Here is a 22,324-nt window from a genome sequence, read left to right as displayed (position 1 = left end):
GACTGAAAAGGAATATGCTACAACGAGAGGAAAGTTTATCTTGTCGAGAAGATCGTTCTAATGACGGTCCTGCCCAATTAAGCACCGGAAACCAGCTGTAGCTTCATCCAAAATGTGTCTAGTTACTAGTCAGTGGTACCAATTTGATCATCAAATACCTCTGAATGATGGCATAGTAGAAAGCGTTACGCAGATGTTTAGTTTGAAAGCCCAGGAGAAAAACAGTGAAAGTCGTCAGGAGTGTGACAAGTGCTGCCTTGCACTTCACACCTGACTGCGACTGCTTCCAAATTTATCACAAACGAAAATTTTTACTTGCTCTAGATTTGCAGTTGTCTTGAGAGGCAAAAAAAAATCTTTTTTTGCATGCGACCTTCCGCGCGAGTTATTCCCAATTCTTTCCAGAAACCCAGGTTGTGCTGCACTCATGCGGTTGAAGCGATATGAGTTAAACTAGGAGTATGATGCAGCCATTCTAGTGGTAGCTGCCATTATCCCTAGGTCAGCTGGGCTGGCTTCCCGACTGACAAGCATTGCTTTGCTTCCCTCACTGCAGCAGTGGTGCATGGGAAACGGGCACAGTAGACCAAAGGCCTTTTGTCAAAGTCGGCGCAGATATTGCATCTGCAGCACTTTCGGGGACGTGGCGTGGTGCCATTCGATTTTTTTAATGTCTTGCTGAGCGGGAGTTTGATAAATGCAAGCACTAACTTTTGCGAGGGATTTTGAAGGGGGGTGTTTCGACTGTTTGATGTGCACCGTTATTTTGCATGTCTGGGTTTTGTGTACCTGTAAGTGATTGCATAACGACACACCATACTTACAGAATGCCGCACGAAACATGTTGTATATGCTGAAATTGAACCGCACGGATGTTCCGACTTTGGAACTTTGCTCCAGTAATGGGGAAACTGCTCTGTGCCCAGGCCTGACGGACTGGGAGGACACGGACATCATTGCCCGGGTGCTAGCCCAGTCCCAGCAGGAGTATCTGGACTCACTCAAGCGAGCGTCTTCAACTAATGCATCCGCACCTGGCGCATGCTCCCCGGCGAGGGATGGCAACTCTGATGCTGCGTCTGTGCCGGCCGGCTGCTCTTCTTCCTCCGCCAACGCAGCTTCGGTGTCGAGCTAACAGCCAGCGGCCAGGCCGAACCCCCTCCCACGAGAAGACTGGCATTGCCGAGTGTTGTGGTGCTCTGTGAGAGGGAATCCACGCGCCATTATTACTGCCCGGTCAACAGCGGACTTGTCGCTGTCATCTCCGCTCTCCGCGCTTGCCTCCTGCTGCTACTGCTGGTTTTGGTCATGCCGCCGTGCCCTAGCAAGTGGCGGAATAAACGGCCGCAGTGTCAAACCTGTCCACTGTGTGTGCTTCAGCCAGTGTCTTCTTCTCTGTGCTTCGGATGCATCACGGGAGATGGCGGCCTCCTCTGTGGCCGCAGACAAACTCTGTGCAAAGGAAGAGACAATCCTGAGAGGTGTGGCAGGTGCAGGATCGGGGAGAGGCAACGGTTCATTTTCCAGGAACTCTTTTTTTTTTTTTCTCTCTCTCTCTCTCTAGGTTTCGTTTGATCAATCTGTGCGCAATTGCACTTGTGCCCCAAGCCCCCTCATTTGGAAAGTGCGCCGAAGAAATTAGGCTTGTACTGTGACTATGTGGTTCTTTGATTCGGAAAAAAATGTGCAAAATTGGAAGTGTGGTGGTGTTTTTTTCCTTTTCTTTTGTTTGTGCAGAAGTGGTGGTGCTAAGTGGATAGCTACTCAGTCATGCCTGGCATCAGCGAGAGGAATTGTACAGGGTTGCTCGTGGTAGTGAGAGAGTGAGTGAAGAGTATATGCAATGGTGAAAGAGATGGTCTTGAGTTTTGAGCGCCAAATGTTATGACTGATGCAAGAACTGGCTTGAGGTTACAGAATAAACTGCACTATTTATGCCTTCGGTTGAATGGCTTGGTGTTCTGCTATGGCGTGCCTTGCTGGGCCCAAGTGTTTTGGAGCGGGAAAATGGAGCCGATGGAAAGATAGACAGTGGGATGTTGTAGTGGCTGCTTGGCAAGTCTGTGCAGCAGAGTTGTTTAGCGGTTTCCTGGAGTGGTTACGAGGAAATGCTGCTCGACATTAGTTTCATGGATGTTTGAAAGAGATCTGGACCAAATGAGACAAGGTTAACGTGTGGTGCCAGTATTTAGGCAGCCTTTATCAGCCGGCGGCAAGTTTTCATTGGCTCTGTGCCGTTGAATAGGGGAGCAAGTCCGTATAGCTGCAGAAAGGAGAATTAGATGTCAGATTAGTTTGAAGCGATGTAATGTGTGGTCGGGCGTTTTTCACAAGCATGAAGATTATGACGAGAGGATGGTTCATACAGTTATCTCCGTCATGTCTCATCTTAACCCCCTTTTCATCAACATGACTGCAGAAAAAAAAAATCTTGGCTTCAATTTCTGGATTGAGGATGGAAACATTTTTGCCAGGTGTTTGTGCATGTTGTGCTTCTCATGTAGGTTTGTAGAAGCACTGTCCCCTTGTTAATAACGCCGACTGGTTTGTCCTGCAAGAGTGCGACTGGGAGCCTTTTGCGAGCTTACTCCACTTAGACAGTGTGCAAGATCAAGCATGAAAACAAAGCATGAAACAGGAAAATGCTGCAAGCTGTAGTGGGATGGTCATCTGCACACTTACTACACACACCTGGTACATGTACTGCAAAAACTCATTGATGTGTTGGATCCTGTGTTCTACCATGTTTACTGCTGTAGATTACACATCGCAAGCAAATAAGCTGGGAGGTAGTAGGTAGAAAATGCAAGGTGGCAATAGAATGCGAGAAAGCGAGAAGCTGTTGCTGCGCATTGCTAGATTTCTTATGCAGACAGAGTGTGTCACGGAAAGCAGCCATTAGCAGTGCTGGTTTGATGAAGCGACTTGTGCAAGCTAACTCTTGGGTGCAGTCGGTTTGGGCGGCATGATCTATGCACAGTGGCCAACCTTTTGTCGTCGCTTGTTCGACTTGTTTTGCACGGTTAATGTTCTGTGCCTCTGCACTCTAAGCAGAAAGGAGTAAAAAGAGTGAGCTGTTGTCTAGTGCACACCCCTTTTATAAAGTGCACTAGAGGGCAGCTCACTCCGTTTTTACTCCCATACAGGTGTGTTTGTGTTTGGCGAGCGATTCAGCAAAAACTTTGCTTTCTATTCCGTTTTACTACACCATATGTGTGCTTGCATTTGTGCTGGTGCCTGTACATGGGAGGAGGTGCACATGCAGTGAATGAAGGTCATTTTACTTTACCCACATTTTTCCTCATAACATGACTGGTAACTGTTGTAAGGTGGGAATCTGCTCTTTGCGTTGATTGAGAACTGAAGCTAGTGTTGCTCAATGCCTATCCAAACATGATAGCGGAACGAAGAATATGGTTAAGTGCCGACTGGTGCTAAGTGTGTGTATTCTGCAATGCCATTACGAGTTGTAAATTAGCCCGAAGCTCAATTCACATTGTGCCGACACCTCAGTTTCAAATCCCTCAGCTGTTCCACCATTTATTATCGGCGTTGCGCAAGATTGTGCGTTAAACCAGGTCTTGCTGCTGTTCTTGCTGGGATTTGTTTGGTGGCATTAAAGTACACACTGCCTCGAGCAGAACTTTTTTTTTATTCATTTAGGCTGGAGTTTCATATGTCTCGGGAAGTTAATATTTGTGCCACCTTATTTGGTGCCACACATTTTGGTAAGTTTTCTTACAAGATTGTCCAAGTTGAATAATTAAGCTTAAATGCAGAAGGTTGGGCAAGTTGGTGATTCATGTCCGACACTTTGAACCAGCACAAAAAATGAAGACAGAATGTCCTATTACACCGATGACAAGTTTAAAAACAGATGGGTAGCTCATCTGCACTTTGTGTGACCTGGGAACCTTCAAAGAGTGTGCAGATAGTTAAAACTTCAGTTCGGAAAAGTAACCACTCTCTTAGTGTTGAGGTTGGTAGATTGGTTTGAGAGCGCATTGTAGCTCTAACAGTGTAACCTTGCCGGTGCATGGCTAATGTTCCCCCACTGGAAGCAGTGGTGTAATTGCGAGCAAACTGGTCGCATCAAGCTTGTGAAGATGTTCATTTGACACATCCAGCTTTTCTGATGGAGGCGTGCGCATCTCTTGAATCGTCATTACTAACGTGCACTCGGAAATTTATGCACACAAGAACAATAGTTGTCAGTCTTATTTATTGCATTGAGCAGCTGAGATGTCTCGTAGGGCCAGCTACCGTTCCCGAGGAAGCTGGTCCTCATTTGACGGTCGCCGACAGGCTTGGCTTGCTTTGAAAACGTGCGATGGTGTTCGCACCAGGATGCATAAATGCTTGCGAGGTAACTATGCCAACATTGTTTTTATTGCGTGTTGTGGCTGTATGTTTATCAAAATTTTGGTAGGGCAGCATTCAGAGCCCTTGCAAAGTTGTTTTTTTTTGTTCCGATTCAGAGTTGCGTGCAATAGCCTTTCGTGACTCGCGTCAACCGTAATGTGCATAATTGTTGGCTTAAACTCATTTTTAAGGTCTAGTGCTGCCTTACCCAGAGCCATTTCCGAAAGCAACAAAATGTATTCACAGCTGGACTGATTTCCTCGAGACTTCTGATGCGTTGGGACGAATGCAGGTCTTGCGGCATTCTTGGTGATGAAGGCACAGTTAATAAGTAGATACAGAAGAATTTGGAAATACGGTTACGTAAAATTTACAGCTGGAGTTGAACGTACAGGGATTCCTAAAAAAATAGCTAGCAGTAAAGATCCCACTGCTTTTAACTGGGATTACATTTGATGGTGTTTTCACTAACATGCTCCGCTGCCGTATTCTGCACGAGTGAAGGTTGATGAGTAGTGTAGGTCTTGATGGCGGCAAGTTCGAATTTGACCCGACTACAAGACTGTCTAAATGACTCCTTTGTTTTCCCATTTTATATATTTTTAATGTGTTGCATAATTAGGCATGTTGTGTTTAACTCTTATGGAGGCGAGAGGTTCACTTTAGTTTTGTTTTTGTGCACTCTTGGATTATGTTGCTGCACAAGTAAAATGACTGGCAATTTTTAGTGTGCCTATGGTGACCCGCCGCTGAAGAGTGATATATGTATATTATATATGCACAGTTTTTGCATTCCTGTAGATGTTGATGTGCATGTCAGTGCAGTTTCTATTTTGTTGGTCATTTGACATTTTCAGTTGAGAAAGTCGCATGAAAGGCACAGAATGCTGGTTGATAGAGCTTGAGTTGCAAAAAAAAAAAAATTCATTATGTTGAGGGCAGATGAGGCTGCCAGATTTATGCAAGTTTTGGCCAAAACCATTGTTCTCCAAAACGCTGGCAAGGAATGAATGTGCCATTCTTTGTAAAGTGGGCACCTCTGAGAGGTTCTCTGAAAGGCTGCCCCTTCCAGTGTAGTGGGTACAGTCGCTGCTGAAACATTTTTGATAACCTCTTTTGAGTAACATTTTAGTCTTTGGTACCCATTCCCAACAGACAAGTTTGTGTGTCTAATGTATTTCATTTTCTTGGCTGTTTGCACTGCGTTTGGAGTGAGTGATCAATAAAGGACTGAGATGTGTGATACTTGTCACGGCATCCTCCTCGCGGCTGATGGGAGCTGAAATAGCTGCCAGCATCGGCAGTTGTGGTTTGCACTTGCACTCAACATATAGGTTCTTTTGTCTTGCCTGCACTCGTACTCGGCATGAAACAAAACATGTCACATTTACCCCATTGACCAGTAAGCGCACACAATGAAATAATTTACTGCCAGCAGTGCACAAATGTGTAGTATGAGAGGATTTGTCGAAGGCCCTGGTATCACAGGAGAAAGACGTTCACATGCTTGAAAGACAAAAATGTCGAAACAATCGCTGCTGAAGGAAATAGCTTTCTCATACTGGTGCATCGATGGGGACAGGTCTTCAATCATACACTATGCATTGACTTCCGGCAGCGTCTGCCAAACTTTGGCAGAACCAGCATGTGCCTTCGAGCAGCTGCACAAACTCAACGAGGTGGGTTGTCATACGCTCAGCGAGCCAGCCGCATTCACTCAATGCTTTCAGAATCGTCCAGCTGATCAGAGCGGAAAGAGGCCGGTTCTTCACTGCTGTCGTCGCACATTCCGCTCTCCGTGACCGTCAGCCACTGTCCGGACGGCCGTCCGCCGTTCTGCGGATCATCGGCATGGATGTACATGGAGATCTTCTTGGCCTGAGGCGCCCTCACCTTCGTCATGATCGTCCACGTGCCATCGTCGCTGCACCAACTACAGCTCGAAGTCCGCGGAAGATCTGCGGCGGGCGCGCCGCGCGACGCCGACCGCCTCTTCGAGCACAACTTGGGCAGCAAGTACAGCGTCAGCATCAGCACCACCACGGCCGCCGTCACGTCCCGTCGGTCGGACGAGAAGTAGACGCAGGCCGCGGCGGCGAGCTGCAGCGACCACTGGATCAAGTCGAGGGTGCGCGGATTGCTGGGCGGTCCGAAGCGGTAGCACACGGCGAAACTGACCAGGGCCGAGGCGACCGCGTAGCCGACGACCAGGTGCAGGTAGTTGGCCAGGACGTCGTGCGCGTTCGACCAGAGGGAGTCGAGCCAGGAGAGGACCACGGTCCAGCCGAACGCGAGCACCGCGTAGCCGGCGGCCCGGCGTGGCAGCAGGCGACTGGCGAGGAACACCGCGATGAGCAGGAACGCGAGCACGCCCAGGCCAGTGCCGCAGGCGTAGAAGACGGCCGCGTTGCGACACGCAGCGGGCGCTAGGAAGAAGACCGCGACGCCGAGGCAAAACTGGACGAGACGCCGACGGCTAACGTCGCGCTGGAAGACAAACTCGTAGGCCTCCCGGGAGGCGACGCCGACGCAGCGGGCGTCGCGCCGATTCAGGCTGACCTCGCGCAGCGACTTGGAAGTCAGGAAGGGGGACCGCAAAATGCTGTCGACATGCTGCTGCTGCACCTCCTGGGCGTCCACACCAGTGAACACTGACAGGTCTCCGGGAACGACGGAGAACACGATTGAGGCCGCCCTAAAGATGTCGACGTCGTGTGGCGGCTCCCAGCAGTAGACGTCGATAGTGTCGACGTATTCCGGCTTCTTCGGCGACGAATAAACGCTGTGTTCTTGTAGGAGTACGCTCGAACCGACAGCACCGCCTAATGCGCTGAACAATACTGTCACAGTAAAGGCGGCACGAGCTGGGCACATGTTGCGTTTGCTCGACTAGCCCAACGAGCACAAAATGCGCGCCAGCGACAAGCGAAGTGTGCGACCGCGAGCTTTGGAGGGTGCGCACTGCAACACAATATTCCATAAAATCCTCAGCTGAGCAAACAACGCAACATCCAGTAATGCAGCAGCCCACGCGCAACAGACACGCTATCGAGGGACTGATAATTTTTTGATAGTCTCCTTTCCCGCCTCTCCCAGACCATTTTCAAAAGGAAGCGGCGCCAGAGTGGCCAGAGGCAACAGAAACTTTTACAGAAACTCCACAAACTCCTATCGACATCGTCAAAGAATTAAGCCCCAAAATCCAATCCAATCCAATTTGAAATGTTGCTCGTGGAAGGTGCAGCCGGCGCGAAGTGGACGTGAGCGACGCGTGCACGTGCGAACTGTTGTTTAACCGCCTGTGTCTTGGCCACTCCCCCGTAGTGGGTATGTGCCAGCAACGTCTGAGGCCTTCCTTCCTTCCTTCGTTATAAACGTGTGTCATTTCCCGGTCTGCAGTGTTCCCAAGGTGTTCCGACCGCTTGGTGACGTGCAGTGTACTATTCTGACCCGGCACCTTTGGAAAAGGTATGCGTAAAAAACATAAGGCTTGAACGTTTGTGAACGCAGTGTGTGTGCAGCTGTACAGTGAACTAGATGTAGCTGTGCGGAAGTTCGAAATTGAAATGCAATTGGTACCAACGGTACGACATTTAAGGTTTTGCCAGTTGCCTCGTGCTGAAGGCACTTTTACAGGTCAATAGTCGCTACCATTTTACGGACGGAGCGGACATGGCATTATCAAATCAAATCTAATTTATTCTGCAACAAAAAAAGGTTACGAGGAGGGCAGGTAAAAGCTGTGAGAAACAGCTCGAGGAGCCATGAGCCCCTACCACACGGGCAGCATAGAAGCGTGCGGCTAAGGAAGTACACTTGGACAAAACACATACACGAGTTAAGCAACATCATACGAAGAGGAAAGCACAAGGAAAAAAAAAAAATCAGTGTATGGCATCATTATATAAGCATTTCACGCAGTCTTTTTGGTGATATACCAGATATGTCAATGTTAGTTTCTTTTAATACGTGATTTAGAAGTGTGGGAAGTACAAATTTTAGCATCTGATGTCCATAATTGGTTCTGCATTTGGCGACGTACCACACTTCGGGGTGGCTGGTTGGATGGATAAGGCTGAACCTTTAAATCGGGCGGTGGTTCAAGCCACCTTGCCATGACTTGTGAAACTTTACTCTTGTCTTAATTTTAGCCACCAATCAGATAACCTTCCCTTGGTTACTTCTACCCGCTTAAAATCTACTTTTCCTTCACTGTCCTTAAACCCGAATGCTTTGGATAAATCAGCCCCGCTGCCTTCCACTGTAGGGTGAAGCCCTTTACAGAAAAGTATCAAGTGTTCAGCCGTTTCCTCCTCCTCTCTGCATGCAACGCACGTGTCTTATCTCGTGGTACCTGACTATATATGTCTTTAGTCCGCAAAACTCCAGTCCTGGCCTCAAACAACAAAGAGCTTCCCCTAAATTATCATAGATATTTTCTTTGGCAATTTCCTGCTTAAAGATCCTGTATGTTCCCAGTGCTGATTTCCTAAGCATCCCTGATTTCCACAAAGCTCTCTCTGTTTCTTTAACCTTTTTCTTAACCAATAATTGCTGATTTGCCCCCCTACTCCTGTCCAGATATTTGCTTTTCAATTTTCTAGTTCGCTTTCTCCATTTCGTGTCAACATTCCTTATGTACAGGTATCTGAAAACTTTCCTAGCCCACTGCTTTTCCTCCATCTTTCTCAATCGTTCCTCAAATGCTATCTTACTGCTAGCCTCTCTGCTCTCGAATGACTCCCATCCCATATCACCCTGTACCCCCTGACTTTGTGTATTGCCATGTGGTCCCGAGGCTAGCCTCCCTACGGCGCCTTGTTTGATTTCTAACCTTGCGTGAACACAGGACCTCATGCACAGGACCGCATTACCGAAAGTCAGGCTAGAAACCATCACCCCTTTCCAGATCCCTCTTACCACTTCATACTAATTGTAATTCCACAGTGCCCTATTTTTCATGACAGCTGCATTCCTACTAGCTTTATTCATTACATATTTTTCATGTTCTGTCAGATACTCAGCACAGTTATTTATCCACACCCCAAGATACTTGTACTCATCCATACTTCTAGCGTGAACTCCTGTATTCTATGCTCACCGCCCTCGTCATTAAACATCATGACTGCAGATTTTTCCTTACTAAACTTGAAACCTAATCTATCTCCCTCTGTACCACAAATGTCTATCAACTTCTGCAAATCTTCCTTGTTTTCAGCCATTAGCACTATGTCATCTGCATACATTAGTCCTGGTAATGACTGTTTAATCCATTCTCCTTGCTTGAAAAAAGAAGGGTTGAAGACTAGTTTGATCTTCTCTAGTTTGGTCTCCAACCTTTGCAGGTGCAACATGAATAACGAAGGAGACAGAGGACATTGTTGCCTAAGCCCCCGCTGTATGTCTACAGGCTCTGATACATTTTTTTCAGATGTTATAAGCACTCTGTTACCTTTATATATACCTTTTGAATGATTAATTACACCATCTTCCACATCCAATGTGCCCAGTATGTCCCACAGATACTCTTTAATAACGTTGTCGTAGGCTCCCCTAATATCCAGAAATGCTAGCCATAGAGGCCTGTATTCCTTTCCAGCAATCTCTATACACTGCGTCAATGAAAATAGATTGTCCTCCAACCTCCTCAGTTTCCGGAACTCACTTTGTAGCTCCCCTAGCACCCCCTCGTTCTCCACCCAAGCTTGTATCCTGTCATTTATAATCTGCCTCACTACCCTGTAAACCAGAGACTTCACTGTTATGTGACAGTAGTTGCTTATGTCTGTTTTGTCCCCCTTTCCCTTATATATCATGTTCATTCTACTTAATCGCCATTCATCGGGGGTTTGCCATCCACTATCATTTTGTTCACTACCTCTATTAATGTTTGCTTAAATTTTGGTCCTAGCTTCTTTATTAATATTATCGGAATACCATCTAGTCCTGTTGATGTACCACTAGGAACCTTCTTCTCTGCCCTTTCCCACTCTCTTTGCTGAAGTGAAGCTATTGCAGTAACCGGTCTATCCTCTGTTTTAATCCGGGCTGAAAACATTTCCCGGCCACGAGTGAAGGACAACACGCCAGTGAAGGGCATACCACGCACTGACTAGCCCAGTCATGCGTGCCATTTTATTTGCCGACGCGGTGGAGCCCTCCGGTGATCAATAACATCACATCTTCCTTCGATAAATTATGTGCAACATTTCTTTCTTTAAATTTTTCTGTCATCCTTGTTCCTATGCGTTTCATTGCTTCATCCCCTTCTAGTCGAATACCCTGATCTGTAACAATAAACCTTTGCTCTAGCCTAGTCTTATTACTCATTGCATTTAGAGGGAGAGAGAGAGAGAGAGAATGAAGGAAACGCAGGGAGGTTAACCAGATGTGAGTCTCCGGTTTGCTACCCTACACTGGGGATGGGGGATAGGGGTTAGAAAGATGACAGAGAGGAAAACGCAAAAAAAAAAAGAAAAAAAAGGAACATGCACACATGGAGGCACACACACACAAGGCGTTCCAGTTGAAGTCTTTCACACAGCCCGGTAGATTGTAAGAAGCGCAAAAGCGCTTGTACGGCCTTGTTCTGTGACGGTAGGTCCTTGCGATGTTGCAGAATTCTTTGTTTGGATAGCGGTTGGTCGTCCAGTTGGTCAAGTTCGTGGCTAAGGCATGCCCTCTGTGGACTGTACTGCGGGCAGGAGCACAATATATGGCCAATTGATTCTTCATGGCCGCAGTGATCACAGGTTGGGGTGTCAGTCATCCCTATGCGGAAGGCATAGGCTTTAGTAAAGGCAACACCCAACCAAAGTCGATATAAAAGCGTGGCGTCTCTACGGCGAAGCTGTGATGGCGCTCGAAGACTTAATGTTGGATCAAGTGAGTACAGTCGCGTATTTCTTAAATGTGGCTCATTCCATTGCGATTCGGTGCACTGCCGAGCAAGTAGGCGGAGCTTCCGTGCCGTGTCAGTTCTAGAAAGAGGAATTGGGACGTGGCGCTCCTCAGTATGGGCCGAGCGGGCAGCGTGATCCGCCCGTTCATTGCCGATAATCCCGCAGTGACTTGGAAGCCACTGGAACGTTATTTCATGGCCGGCATCACTTATATGGTGATGTTTACAGAACTTCTGAGCTGCTTTTCTATCCTTTTTATTTACTTTTGACATCCATTGGGCACCCTTTCTTCTAATTTTCTCAATAATCAAACAGGATGCTTCCCTTCTACACTTTATGAAGGTATCCCATTTTCTGTCTACTTCAGTTTCTGGTTCGCCCCCCCTCTTCTTGGAATATCTGTGTTCCCTGGATGCTTCCTTGCGGTTTTCTATTGCCCTCTTGACCTCCTCATCCCACCAACTCTTGGGTTTGTGTCTTTTCCCTTATGGCTTGACTCACACCTTAGCTAGCTCTAGCTCAAGTAATTGAGTTAATTTGGTATAAGTCCAGTCTGTTTCAATATCCTCAAAAATTACTTCCTCATTTTGTTTGGCTACTGCTTCCAATTGCTTTTCTGAGTACAAATTCCCCTCTGATTGTTCATCCTGCTTCAGTCCAACATTGGTTTCTCACTGAAACTCAACTTGATACGTTTGTGGTCACTGCTTAGACTTCTGGAACCATGTTCATCTATGCCGATTACCTCTAATCTATTATACATCCTCTGTGACATTAGTGCATAATCTATCGTCGAGTGCAGACTCCCTGCCTCCCATGCTATGAGCCCTTCACACTTCTTGGTACTGTTGCATACAACTAAATCATGCCTGTCACACATATCTAGTAACATGCTTCCTGTCGAATCTGTGTACCCATCCAGGTCTTCTATGTGTGCGTTCATGTCGCCTAATATAATTATCTCGCCCTGTCCTCCTAGCTCATCAATGTCGCTTGCAATACATTCCATCATTTTCCTGTTTTCCTCTTTGGCATTAGCTCCTGTCCACAGGTATACCAAGCCACGGAGTGTTTGCTCCCCTGCCACTTTTCCTTTTAGCCATTAATGTTCCTTGCATCCCAGTTTAACCCTTTGGAAATTCGTACTTTTATGAATGAATGCCCCAATTCCACCCCCCTTTCTGTTGCTCTCTGTTCTATTGCAATATTCCCATGCGTAGTCTGGGTTACGGGGTGGTTGCTCCATGTCTCTAAGATGTGTTTCCGCTAAACCATATACTATTAATTCCTCCTGCCTTAACTGTTCTTCTATTTCCTCCCATTTCAGCCTATTCCTGCTATCTTGCATGTTCATGGAACCTATATCTGAATTAACTTGGCCCTGGCGCTTGCATCAACAATGTGCTGCAGAATACAGGGAAACACTTCGGAAAATAAGTACAGATGGGGGTGGTTTTCTGCACAGTCCCGGAGGTCAGGGGACTGGACCCTTACATCGAGGACCAGGTCATGAGGGCCAACACAGTAATCAGGCGGATGTGGAAGTCCCTCAGGTGCGATGTGATGGGTGTCAACCATGTGATATACGGAAACCTGCAGTAATTGTCTCACATATATCAGTGAACATCCAAATGGCAGGGAAGGGATAAAGGAGGGAGTGAAAGTAGAAAGGAAGAAATAGGTGCCCTTGTGGAGGGCTCCGGAATAATTTCACCACCTGGGGATCTTTAAAGTGCACTGACATTGCACAGTACAGGGGCGCCTTTTGCGTTCCACCTCTATTGAAACGCGGCTACTGGGTTGGGTTCAAACCCGGGTACTCCGGATCAGTAGCCGAGCGCCCTAATCACTGAGGCACTGTGGCACACTGGCTTTTTTACTGGCATGCAGGATACTCCAGCATGCCAAGTGGTAAGCAACAAATGTGAACGGGGGGGGTGTGTCAGGACAAAGGCACTGCAAGAACAACTATAATTTGAAAATTTTGGGGTGTATGGGGCTGCCAAAACTCACCTGAGAGGCATGAAAGAACCGGTACACATTGCAGGTTACACTTGGATAGGGTGTAACAGAAAAGGGAAAGACCGTAAAGGAGGAGGCCTAGGGGCATTAAAGGGGCAAGATTGGGAAAGGGTGATAGAGAACTGCAGGGGGCATCTATGGCTCCAGGGCATAGTGGGGAGTCTAGAAGCAATAATAGGGTTTGTGTACCTTAAAACAGGGAATGGATCGAGTGCGGAGATTATAGGGCATTTCGAATGTATGTCTAAAGAGATCAGGGCGTCGTGCTTGCATCGGGAAATAATTATCTTGAGTTATATGAATGCTCACTTGGAATAATTTGACACAGCTACAGATGCAACGGGAAAGATGTCAGGAGAATTTTGCAATGTCCATGATCTAGTAACGGTTAATACAGAAATAAAGTGCTAGGGGAAAATAACATGGGCAAGAAATAACTCATTCAACTATTGACTATTGCCTAATGTCACACAAACTGTACGTCAGGTTACGAGGCATGGAAATTGATGAAGCAGGCATGAAAAGCCTTGGGAGCGACCACAGAAGAATTAAAATTACATTTGTTAGTGCAATATCTGCAATAGAAACTCAAGTGAGGGAAAGTAAACATAACCTCTCCGATGCACAGCTACAGGAAGTGTCTTAACACATTGAAGAGGGTATCCAGGCAGCCGAATAGGGAGTGAGCATATGAGGCCTTAGTGGGGTTTTTGAAAGGGAGCTAAAGAAGGGCCAAATCAAAAAGGGAAAAGGGAAGGGAAACATAAAGCAAAAAGCTGGTGTGTCAGGGAAGTGAAGGCAGCCATAGCTTGACAAGAGGCATCTAGGGAATGCAGATTAGCAAAGAAAAGGGGGGCCACACCAGGTGAAGTGGATTCAAAATGGAATGAATACCTCGAGAGCAAAAGGGAGGAAGCGGCATTAATTCAAGCCAGAATAGGAAAAGCAGGAGTCCAGTGGATGGTGGAAATAAATAGGAAAGATAGAAATGCTGCAAAGAGGTTTTGGGAGCACATAAGGCTACAAGGGAAGAGGACAGAGGGCGTCCAACACACTCTGACCACACAGGAGGGGAAAGGAGTAGAGGGAGAGGAAGCGCAGGGGAATGTATCAGACAAACAATCGAAGCGACATTTGCAGAGCCTGTGGCGAGCGGACTAGGGGCGAGCAAGGACAGCAGTGGGGAGGAAGAGCTTAGGGAGATGACAGCAGGGGAATGGGACAGAATAGAAGGCAAGGTTCCCATCGGAACAGACAGACAGGACCAGATGGCATACCTATGAGATTAGTTAACATACTAGGCCAAAAAAGCAAATTGAGAATTACGACAGATCATTGAAAAAATAATAGGGGGAGGAGACATACCAAAAGAATGGAAATTCAGCAGGATGAGACTAATATGCAAAGGTAAGACAAGCAATAACAACCTTAAATCCTACCGACCAGTTACAGTTGCATAAGTTATTACAGGCTAGCAATGCAGACGGTGAAAATGAGAATGGAAGAATGGGCGGAACGGTTTCCGAAAGGACAGACTGTTGGGGGACAATCTATTTGTTATAGCTCAGTGTATAGAGATAGCTGAGGCAAGTTGAAGGCCTCTATGGATAGCATTTTTAGAAATTAAAGGGGTTGTGAAACACTTTCCAAGGAGAGCACACCAATTTGTGCAATCTCTGCATTTTGTTGTCATGAACACCTGAGCCAAGTAATACACTTCTACACGCAGCAGAGAACCCACAATCACGTGCGAAAGTTGGCAAGCCCTTTCCGACGACATTTTCATGCTTACACCCCTCTCTGTCGCTCGCATCTGTGCATACAGGTTGAGAGATAGCTATTGGTTAGATTCTTTCAGGTCCCTCATAGCCTGAGTCGCTTTGGGACGTTAAACCGCCATGAACCAAAACCAAGAATCTTTCAGACGTCAGGCAGATACCATGGCCGCTGCCAATAAGCAGTGTAGTTTTGGCAGGTCAAGAAGTTCCACACCGAGAGGTTGGGCCGGTGGAGGAGTGCCGACCTTCTGGTGTGCAAAAAAGACGAAAGAAGAGGGAAAGGCGCAAAGACATTGAAATTCAAATTTTGGCTACAGGCTACAAAGTGCATAAAAAAAATTCTTGCTGAAGCATGTTTGTGAAGTGGCGTCCTGTAACACGAGAGTCATATAGAAACTTTATCAGAACCCCTTTAAAAGAACATATGACAGTGTGAACCGGGAAAAGCTTTGGGTCCAGTTGAAGGGATATGGTTCAAATGGAAATCTGGTTGACTTTCTACAACATGTACATTCAGACAATGAGGTGGTGGTAACATGGGAGGGAGAAACTACGAAACCAACTAAAATTAAAGTGGGCTAAAACAGGGCTGTCCACTATCACCCTTACTTTTCTTGATATACATGAGTCAAATGGAAAAGAGGTTGAAAGAGAGTAAGGTAGGAGTTGACGTGAGTTATATGCAGGAAGGCCAGAAGGTAAATCAATTGCTGGCCGGACTGATGTATGCGGACGACATTGTACTGCTAGCAGACAAGCTAGATAGGTTTCAGGAACTAGTTAAGATCTGTGTAGAGGAGGGCGACAAGTAAAGTCTTCATTTCAGTAGAGAAAAGTCTGGGATAATGGTATATAATGATGAGAGGGGAGACCCGCTAGAAATACAAGACACTAAGATTGACCACATGAAGAATTTTAAGTATCTAGGCATATCGCTAAATGAAAGGAAAAAAATATCTGGAAGAGCACGAGAGGATTCTGAAGGATAAAGGGAAAAGGAATTCAGGCATTATTTTTTTTTATTTATGTACATACTGCAGACCATGGTTAGGTCCAAGCAGGAATGGGCAGGTGCACAAAAAGCAAAAGTATAGTAACAAAAATACAACAATACAGCAAAGATAATGTAGTAAAACAACAATACAGCAATGCAAGACAAAGCAGAAAAAAATACATAATACGCAATATCAAAGATGGCTGAGGAACGCGTCTGTTTTTCAGGGTTGATTTGGTACGGTTAATGAGTTCCAGTCAGATATGGTGCGTGGGAAAAAGGAAAACTTGAACGAGTTAGTCCGGGCAAAATATGGTTTTAAAAGAGCTTTGTGATAGTGTCGTGTATTCCGTGTTGGCATTGGGGAAAGATAAGCAGAAGGGTCAAGTCTGAGTTTATTATTAAGAAGTAAAGAAAGAAAATCTAAACGAAAATTTCGTCTTCTTACCTGTAGTTCTTCAATACCGTTAGCATGCATCAAGTCTGAGGGGGAGTCAGTGGGTAGATATTTTGAATATATGAATCTAATTGCTTTCCTTTGAACGTTCTCGAGCTTTCTTATGTTAGACTTAGTATACGGGTCCCAAATTATGCAAGCATATTCAAGCTTGGGTCTAATTAGAGTATTGTAACCTAAGAGCTTAACGTTAGCGGGGGCGTTTCGAAGTTTATGCCTTATATAACAGAGCTTACGGAATGCGAGTGAACAGATGTTATCTATGTGACAGTTCCAGGAAAGGTTATTAGTAAGTGTTACACCCAAGTACTTTACGGACGCTACTTGTTGCAATGGTGATGATTCTAATTTATATGCATATTGTAGAGCGTTTATCTTGTTAGTTATGCGAAGAGAAACACTTTTATCTGTGTTCAGTGTCATGTCCCAGCGCTTGCACCACTGTACAATATTAGTAAGCGTATTTTGTAGGTCACTCTGATCGTTTTCATTGCTAACATCGCGAAATAAAACACAGTCATCAGCATATAATCGAATATGTACGCCAGTACAAACTTCACCAATGATGTTGTTAATGTATATTAGAAAGAGTAGTGGCCCCAGTACGCTTCCCTGTGGCACACCTGATGTGACTGGGAGACAGCCAGACTGGTGACGACCGATTGAAACATGTTGACTCCGGTTAGTTAAATAATCATTTATCCATGAACCATAGAGCACTACGGAACTATAATACGTATGAGGTGGTTAGAGGTGTATGGAAGGGAATTACGGTAACAGGCCTCGCATTCGGAAATGCAGTCCTGTGGATTAAATCAGAAGTACAATCAAATTTAGAAATTGGACAAAGAAGTTTAGGAAGGCTAGCCTTAGGTGCACATGGGAACACTCCAAGTGAAGGAGTCCAGGGAGATATGGGCTGGGCGTCGTTCGAGGTTCGAGAGGCGACCCAAATGGAGGAAACAAGGTGTGTAAAAAAGGTGTAGTACAAGTATCTATACATGAGGTATCTATACAAGTATCTAGCGGTGTGTATCCCCGTAGCCAATCCGTATTGAGTGGGTCCCACGCCCTCCTAATTCTGCGACCTAATAATGCTAATTCTGCGACCCACCTTTCGACCCCAACCTCGTCCTTGCCTCGAGTCCTCACTCTGGATGACACCACGCTCCTTTTAACAAGAAAGGAACATCTCCGACGCCACACACGTGCTCTAATGCCTCTGTGTGCGGTAACCCTCCCCCGCGGTCTTACCTGTGCAGAGGAGGTTGCGTTTCAGAGGATCTGGGTCGGGTTTTCCCCAACTCCAGCCGTGACACGAAAGTGGCCGCAATTTCAAAGTTTATACCTCTGCCCCGGGTGTCCAGTCTGCAAGAGCATAGGTACTGAGGCTGATATTCACCACCTGCTGTGGGTTTGCCCGGCGCTGAAACCGACCAAAATTTGGCACCTGGCAGCAAAGGGCGCCGAACAATCCAGATTCATATACTACTTGGATGCAGGGACCACATCATTGTTCACTCCTTGACTTAAGCTAATCTTTTTTCATTTATTTAAGCATTCTCGTCATTCATCATTACATACCCTTTTATGCCCTGAGACAATAAACATCGTTTAAAAAAGATAGAGGCAGAAGAGACAGAAAGAAAGATGTGGAAGGAAGGAATGCAGGGAAGATCAGTGCTTGGTATGTATAGGACACGAAAACAGGACACAAAGAAAGAACGTTTATTTGATAACTCGCAGGGCAGTTCATTGCTTTTTGAAGCTAGGACAAGGGTTTTGAGAACAAAAACGTACAGGTCCAAATTTGAAGGAGTGGATATTTTGTGCGCTACCTGTAGAACGGAAACAGAGATCATAGAGCACTTAGTTTTGAGGTGCGCAGAACTTCGTCCCGCCGTCCCCGCGGGAACAGCAACAGATATAGAGAGCGCTGGGATTTTCGGGGGAGGATGGACGAGTGGATGAGAAAAGCATGACATTGACGAGGGGGAGATTAGAAGATTGGTGCAGGAAGTCAAGGGAGGGGTGAATTTGGCGAGGAAAAGATAGCCAAACTACACATTTTACAAGGGAAATAGGAAAAGAAAAAAATTAACAAGGGGGAAATTATAGGCTAGGTGGTGCAAGTTTCCGCCCGATACAAAGGGCAATGCCATTATCATCCATCCATGTAATTGGTTGCTGTTTCCTGTCTTGCAGATGAGTCGGTATTTCACAGTGCAAGCAGATGCATCCAAAAAAGGCACAAATCCACCCACAAATGCAGATGAAACTACAAAGAAAGTGCCATCAAAGAACAGAAAAAAGCAAACCCAAGAAACCGAAGGGCATCAAGCAAAAAAGTTGGAAACTGAGGCCTTCCCTTCTGCATTGAAAAAGGCAGCTGCAAAGTATGACCGCTCTGGCCGTATTAGACTGGTAAGTTGTCTGTCATTTCTGCTTGGCATAATTTCACTTGGGAGGTGCACCTTTCTTTATTTATTGAAATTACTCTTTCCAGCGCGGAGTTAAAACTAAAGTTCAGCGCAAAAAGATACAAGCTCGTGCTCAGAAGGTGAGGCAGTCAGTGCTTCAGGCAGCTCGTGCAGAGTTGTTGCTTCCTGAAGATGTTGGGTAAGTTTTCAGCCTTTCTTTGTTATCGGCATCGTAAAGCAAATTTTCCTCTTGCAGATATCTGCAAGCTGATGAAGGTGAAGAAACATTTCAGCTGCGCCAGCCTGATATTGCAAATGCAGTGGACATCACAAGCTGTACCAAGGTAACTGTTTATTTTTGTTGTTTATAATTTCTAAATTATTTGCCTATTCAACGTTGAGATTTTGCACACCTTTGTCCCTTTCAAGCAATTATGTAAACACTGGCCTCCTTTGTTTTGTTTCTATGGCTTTTGTTGGTTATTATTATTTGTGTTTCTTTGTCTTTAAAAATCTTTCAAGGCATTTTTTCTGAAGGTTGCATGTGTTTATTGTGATATTGTAAGTGTTTTGAAGTGCAGTCAGGCACATCAGAAATGACCAAGAACCCTTTGGGGTCAGGTATGTGTTATGGTTTGATTCTTTGTTATTCTATTTTAATATTGGCTGTACTATAGTTGGATGCAACTCATAAAAGAAGCGGCGGATTCCCTCAAAGGAAGCCCTCCAGCCAATGGCATCGACCGATTTTCATGACGCCGTGGTTATTCCCCATTCATCTGCCCCCCCCCCCCCCCCCCCCCCCCCCCCCCGCAATTTGACACTAGCAGGTCAAAGGGGGTCGTTCAAGGGGAGAGGGGGAGAATTGATCGACACTGTTGGCTGGAGGGGCTCCTTTAAGGGGCATTTCCCACTTTGTTCTTGAGTTGTATCGGACTGTAGTTAAATGTTGTTATTCTTCAGGACTTGTAACCTCATTGAGTGTTACATGTAAAGCTGGCTTTTTCAGTGATCCCATGTTGTATGGTCTTATAGGTGGTATGCACTAGTGCACAGCCGCGCTGTGGTACAAGGACTCCGGCCTTCATGATTGAGGTGCACGTAGCAGACGAACTCCTGCTCTGCAAACATGTTTTCTTCGCATGTCGCACTGCTGCTTAGAATCCGTGAGCATCGAAGATTTGGCCGGTAGTCGCCGGACATGATAGCCGCACTAAACTATGTCGTAAGCGAATGCCAATTTGATTGGGAAGCTGCGCTTGTTAGTACTGCTCGAGCCAGCCGCGAAAACAAGCGCAGCGACAAAAGTTGGTCACGTATTTGGTTCCCCTTGATTCTGGGATCGAAGCTCGGATAGTGGTCAATGACGGCAGTGCTTCTATGAAACCAGAGAGCTGCATTTAGTTAAGGCACATTCGCGGGAAGTGATCAGTGATCTAGCCTTTCGCTACGGCGACTGCAGTGCATAAGCACACTGGGTAAATCTCTCACAAAAGGTGCCGATTGTGTCTTGTGTGGGAGTCCTCGGCACACAATGCATGCACATGGCCGGACTTCGGAAGCCTCGTACCACTTTGAGCTGTCGTTCTTTTTGCACAAACGTGGTCATTGATTGTCACAATGGTCGGTCATAAGGCAGTAAAAAGGGTTAGGTAGTTGTTCACTTTTGCACTGTGCACGTCATATTGACAAAATTCGGCACGAGAATACCTGCTAACTTACACTTGATAGTCCGTGCTTTGTCAGTTTTTGCGTCTCTTTTTTGTGTTGCCATCTGACAGTACAGCCCACGGTGCACGTTTGCTGTTTGGGTAGGGACTGAGGTTGCTGCGCCAGCTTGCGAGCTTGCAGTATCACCTTGACGCTAGCGCAGTCTTCACATGGTCCAGGATATAACAAAGCGCATGTCCCAGGAATTCATTTCAAGATCGAAGAAAGCATGAGGTCGCATCCTCTCCTTCAATATATTTAAGCAAATTTTGGGGAACATCCTACGCTTTTTTACAATTCACCTCATCCAAGAATTTCACAGGTCAACCTTTAGAGATAAATCTGAAGGATGATATCAAGGTCAGATATGTAGTAGGACTCGGAAATAAATGGCTCTGCGCAGATCTGCAGTCCACAGTTATGGAAGGAGCATCGCAGATGTGCCGCAGCTATCGAGTGGCGCTGGGCCACCGATCTCTTCCCTGCGAACGTGCCTGAACTACATGCGGCTCTCCGCTTTTACGGAAGCGCTGCTGTCATTGACCACTATCCGAGCTTCTATCCCAGAATTGAGGGAACCGATCCCACGACCAACTTTCGTCGCTGTGCCAGTTTCCTTGACAGGCTCGAGCTGCGCTAACAAGCGCAACTGCTCAATCGAAGTGGCGTTCGTTTATGATGTAGTTTCATGCGGCTATCACACTCAGTGACTACCGGGCGAATTTCCGATGCACGCGGATTCCAAACGGCAGTCTGAATGCGACATGCAAAGAGAACATGCTTGCAGAGCATGAGTTCGTCTGCTACATGCACCTCAATCATGGTGGCTGGCAGTGGCGCAGTGCAATACCGCGGCGTGGCTGTGCGCCATAGCATTCATTACCTATTGTAGTGGGGCAGCAATTTATTTCAGGTTTATCAGGTTTTTCAATTCTTGAAATTTTACTGTGGAAATAGTAACAGTGTCACAATGCAAAAATGCCAGCATCTGTCTGTAGTCTGAGAGAGTGAAGCCACCACCGTCCAAAAGGAGTAGCCGCCTTCCCCATTGTACCCTCTTGCTAGGGGGCTGCCTGCCCACCTTCACCCACCAGAAGTACCCTCCACCAGCCACCCAGCCAACTCTACCCTCCAGAAATACCACCTATCCACCTTTCCAACTCTATACCCTCCAGGAGGGCCATCCACACACACCTAGCCCCGCCCTCCAGAAATTCCACACCACCAGTCAACCTATACTCTATTTCATACAGCAGGCAATGCTGCCAAAGCTAGCGTGCCTGTTCGCGCAGGCTAAATTGGCGTCCAAAAAGTAGTTGGCCATACAGCCACGATGACCACAGACATATTTCGTGCGGCAAATAATCCCAGGTAGCGTGAATAACCTCCTGCATTTCGTTTTACCTTTTGCCACAATTTCGTCCTCCGGCTCATCGAAACTTCGCGAAGTGAAGATGACATGTGGCGGCATGATACACGGCTCGTAGGGCAAATCGCTGTTACTCCATATGCACCTAAAAAGTAGTCCACAACTCGGTGAATATTATAGCCAGAGGGCCCGAACTCTCAGCGCCTGACAGCTTTGGCCGTGCTTTTCAGTGCTACTACTTCGTTTTATACCGCTCTTTGTTTTCTTTCAAGCACTCGCCGAGGCTTCGAGAAGAACAAGTGATACTTGG

The 22,324-nt window shown here is 46.3% G+C and overlaps 3 protein-coding genes across 3 annotated transcripts in view; 2 read left to right on the top strand and 1 right to left on the bottom strand.

The window, feature by feature from the left end:
* LOC144106555 (OTU domain-containing protein 5-B-like) overlaps positions 1–5,607 on the top strand; it is a 37,007-nt gene extending 31,400 nt beyond the window's left edge. Inside the window, exon 7 of the mRNA XM_077639401.1 lies at positions 927–5,607. Coding sequence (XP_077495527.1) covers positions 927–1,135 — 209 coding nt within the window. The 3' untranslated portion in view covers positions 1,136–5,607. The remainder of the gene's footprint in view (positions 1–926) is intronic.
* Positions 1,552–7,462, bottom strand: LOC144106557 (nuclear envelope integral membrane protein-like). The gene has a single exon (XM_077639403.1). The coding sequence runs from the start codon at positions 7,234–7,236 to the stop codon at positions 6,076–6,078; it is 1,161 nt and encodes a 386-aa protein (XP_077495529.1). The 5' UTR covers positions 7,237–7,462; the 3' UTR covers positions 1,552–6,075.
* A 130-nt stretch (positions 7,463–7,592) lies between these two features.
* Positions 7,593–22,324, top strand: part of LOC144106556 (WD repeat-containing protein 46) — a 45,973-nt gene continuing 31,241 nt past the window's right edge. The window contains exons 1-5 of the mRNA XM_077639402.1: positions 7,593–7,689; positions 7,762–7,830; positions 18,721–18,939; positions 19,022–19,134; positions 19,192–19,279. Of these exons, the coding sequence (XP_077495528.1) occupies positions 18,721–18,939; positions 19,022–19,134; positions 19,192–19,279 (420 nt within the window). The 5' untranslated portion in view covers positions 7,593–7,689; positions 7,762–7,830. The remainder of the gene's footprint in view (positions 7,690–7,761; positions 7,831–18,720; positions 18,940–19,021; positions 19,135–19,191; positions 19,280–22,324) is intronic.

This window comes from Amblyomma americanum, chromosome 10, assembly GCF_052857255.1.
Source record: "Amblyomma americanum isolate KBUSLIRL-KWMA chromosome 10, ASM5285725v1, whole genome shotgun sequence".
NCBI lineage: Eukaryota > Metazoa > Arthropoda > Arachnida > Ixodida > Ixodidae > Amblyomma > Amblyomma americanum.
This window is presented reverse-complemented; position numbering and strand designations above follow the sequence as displayed.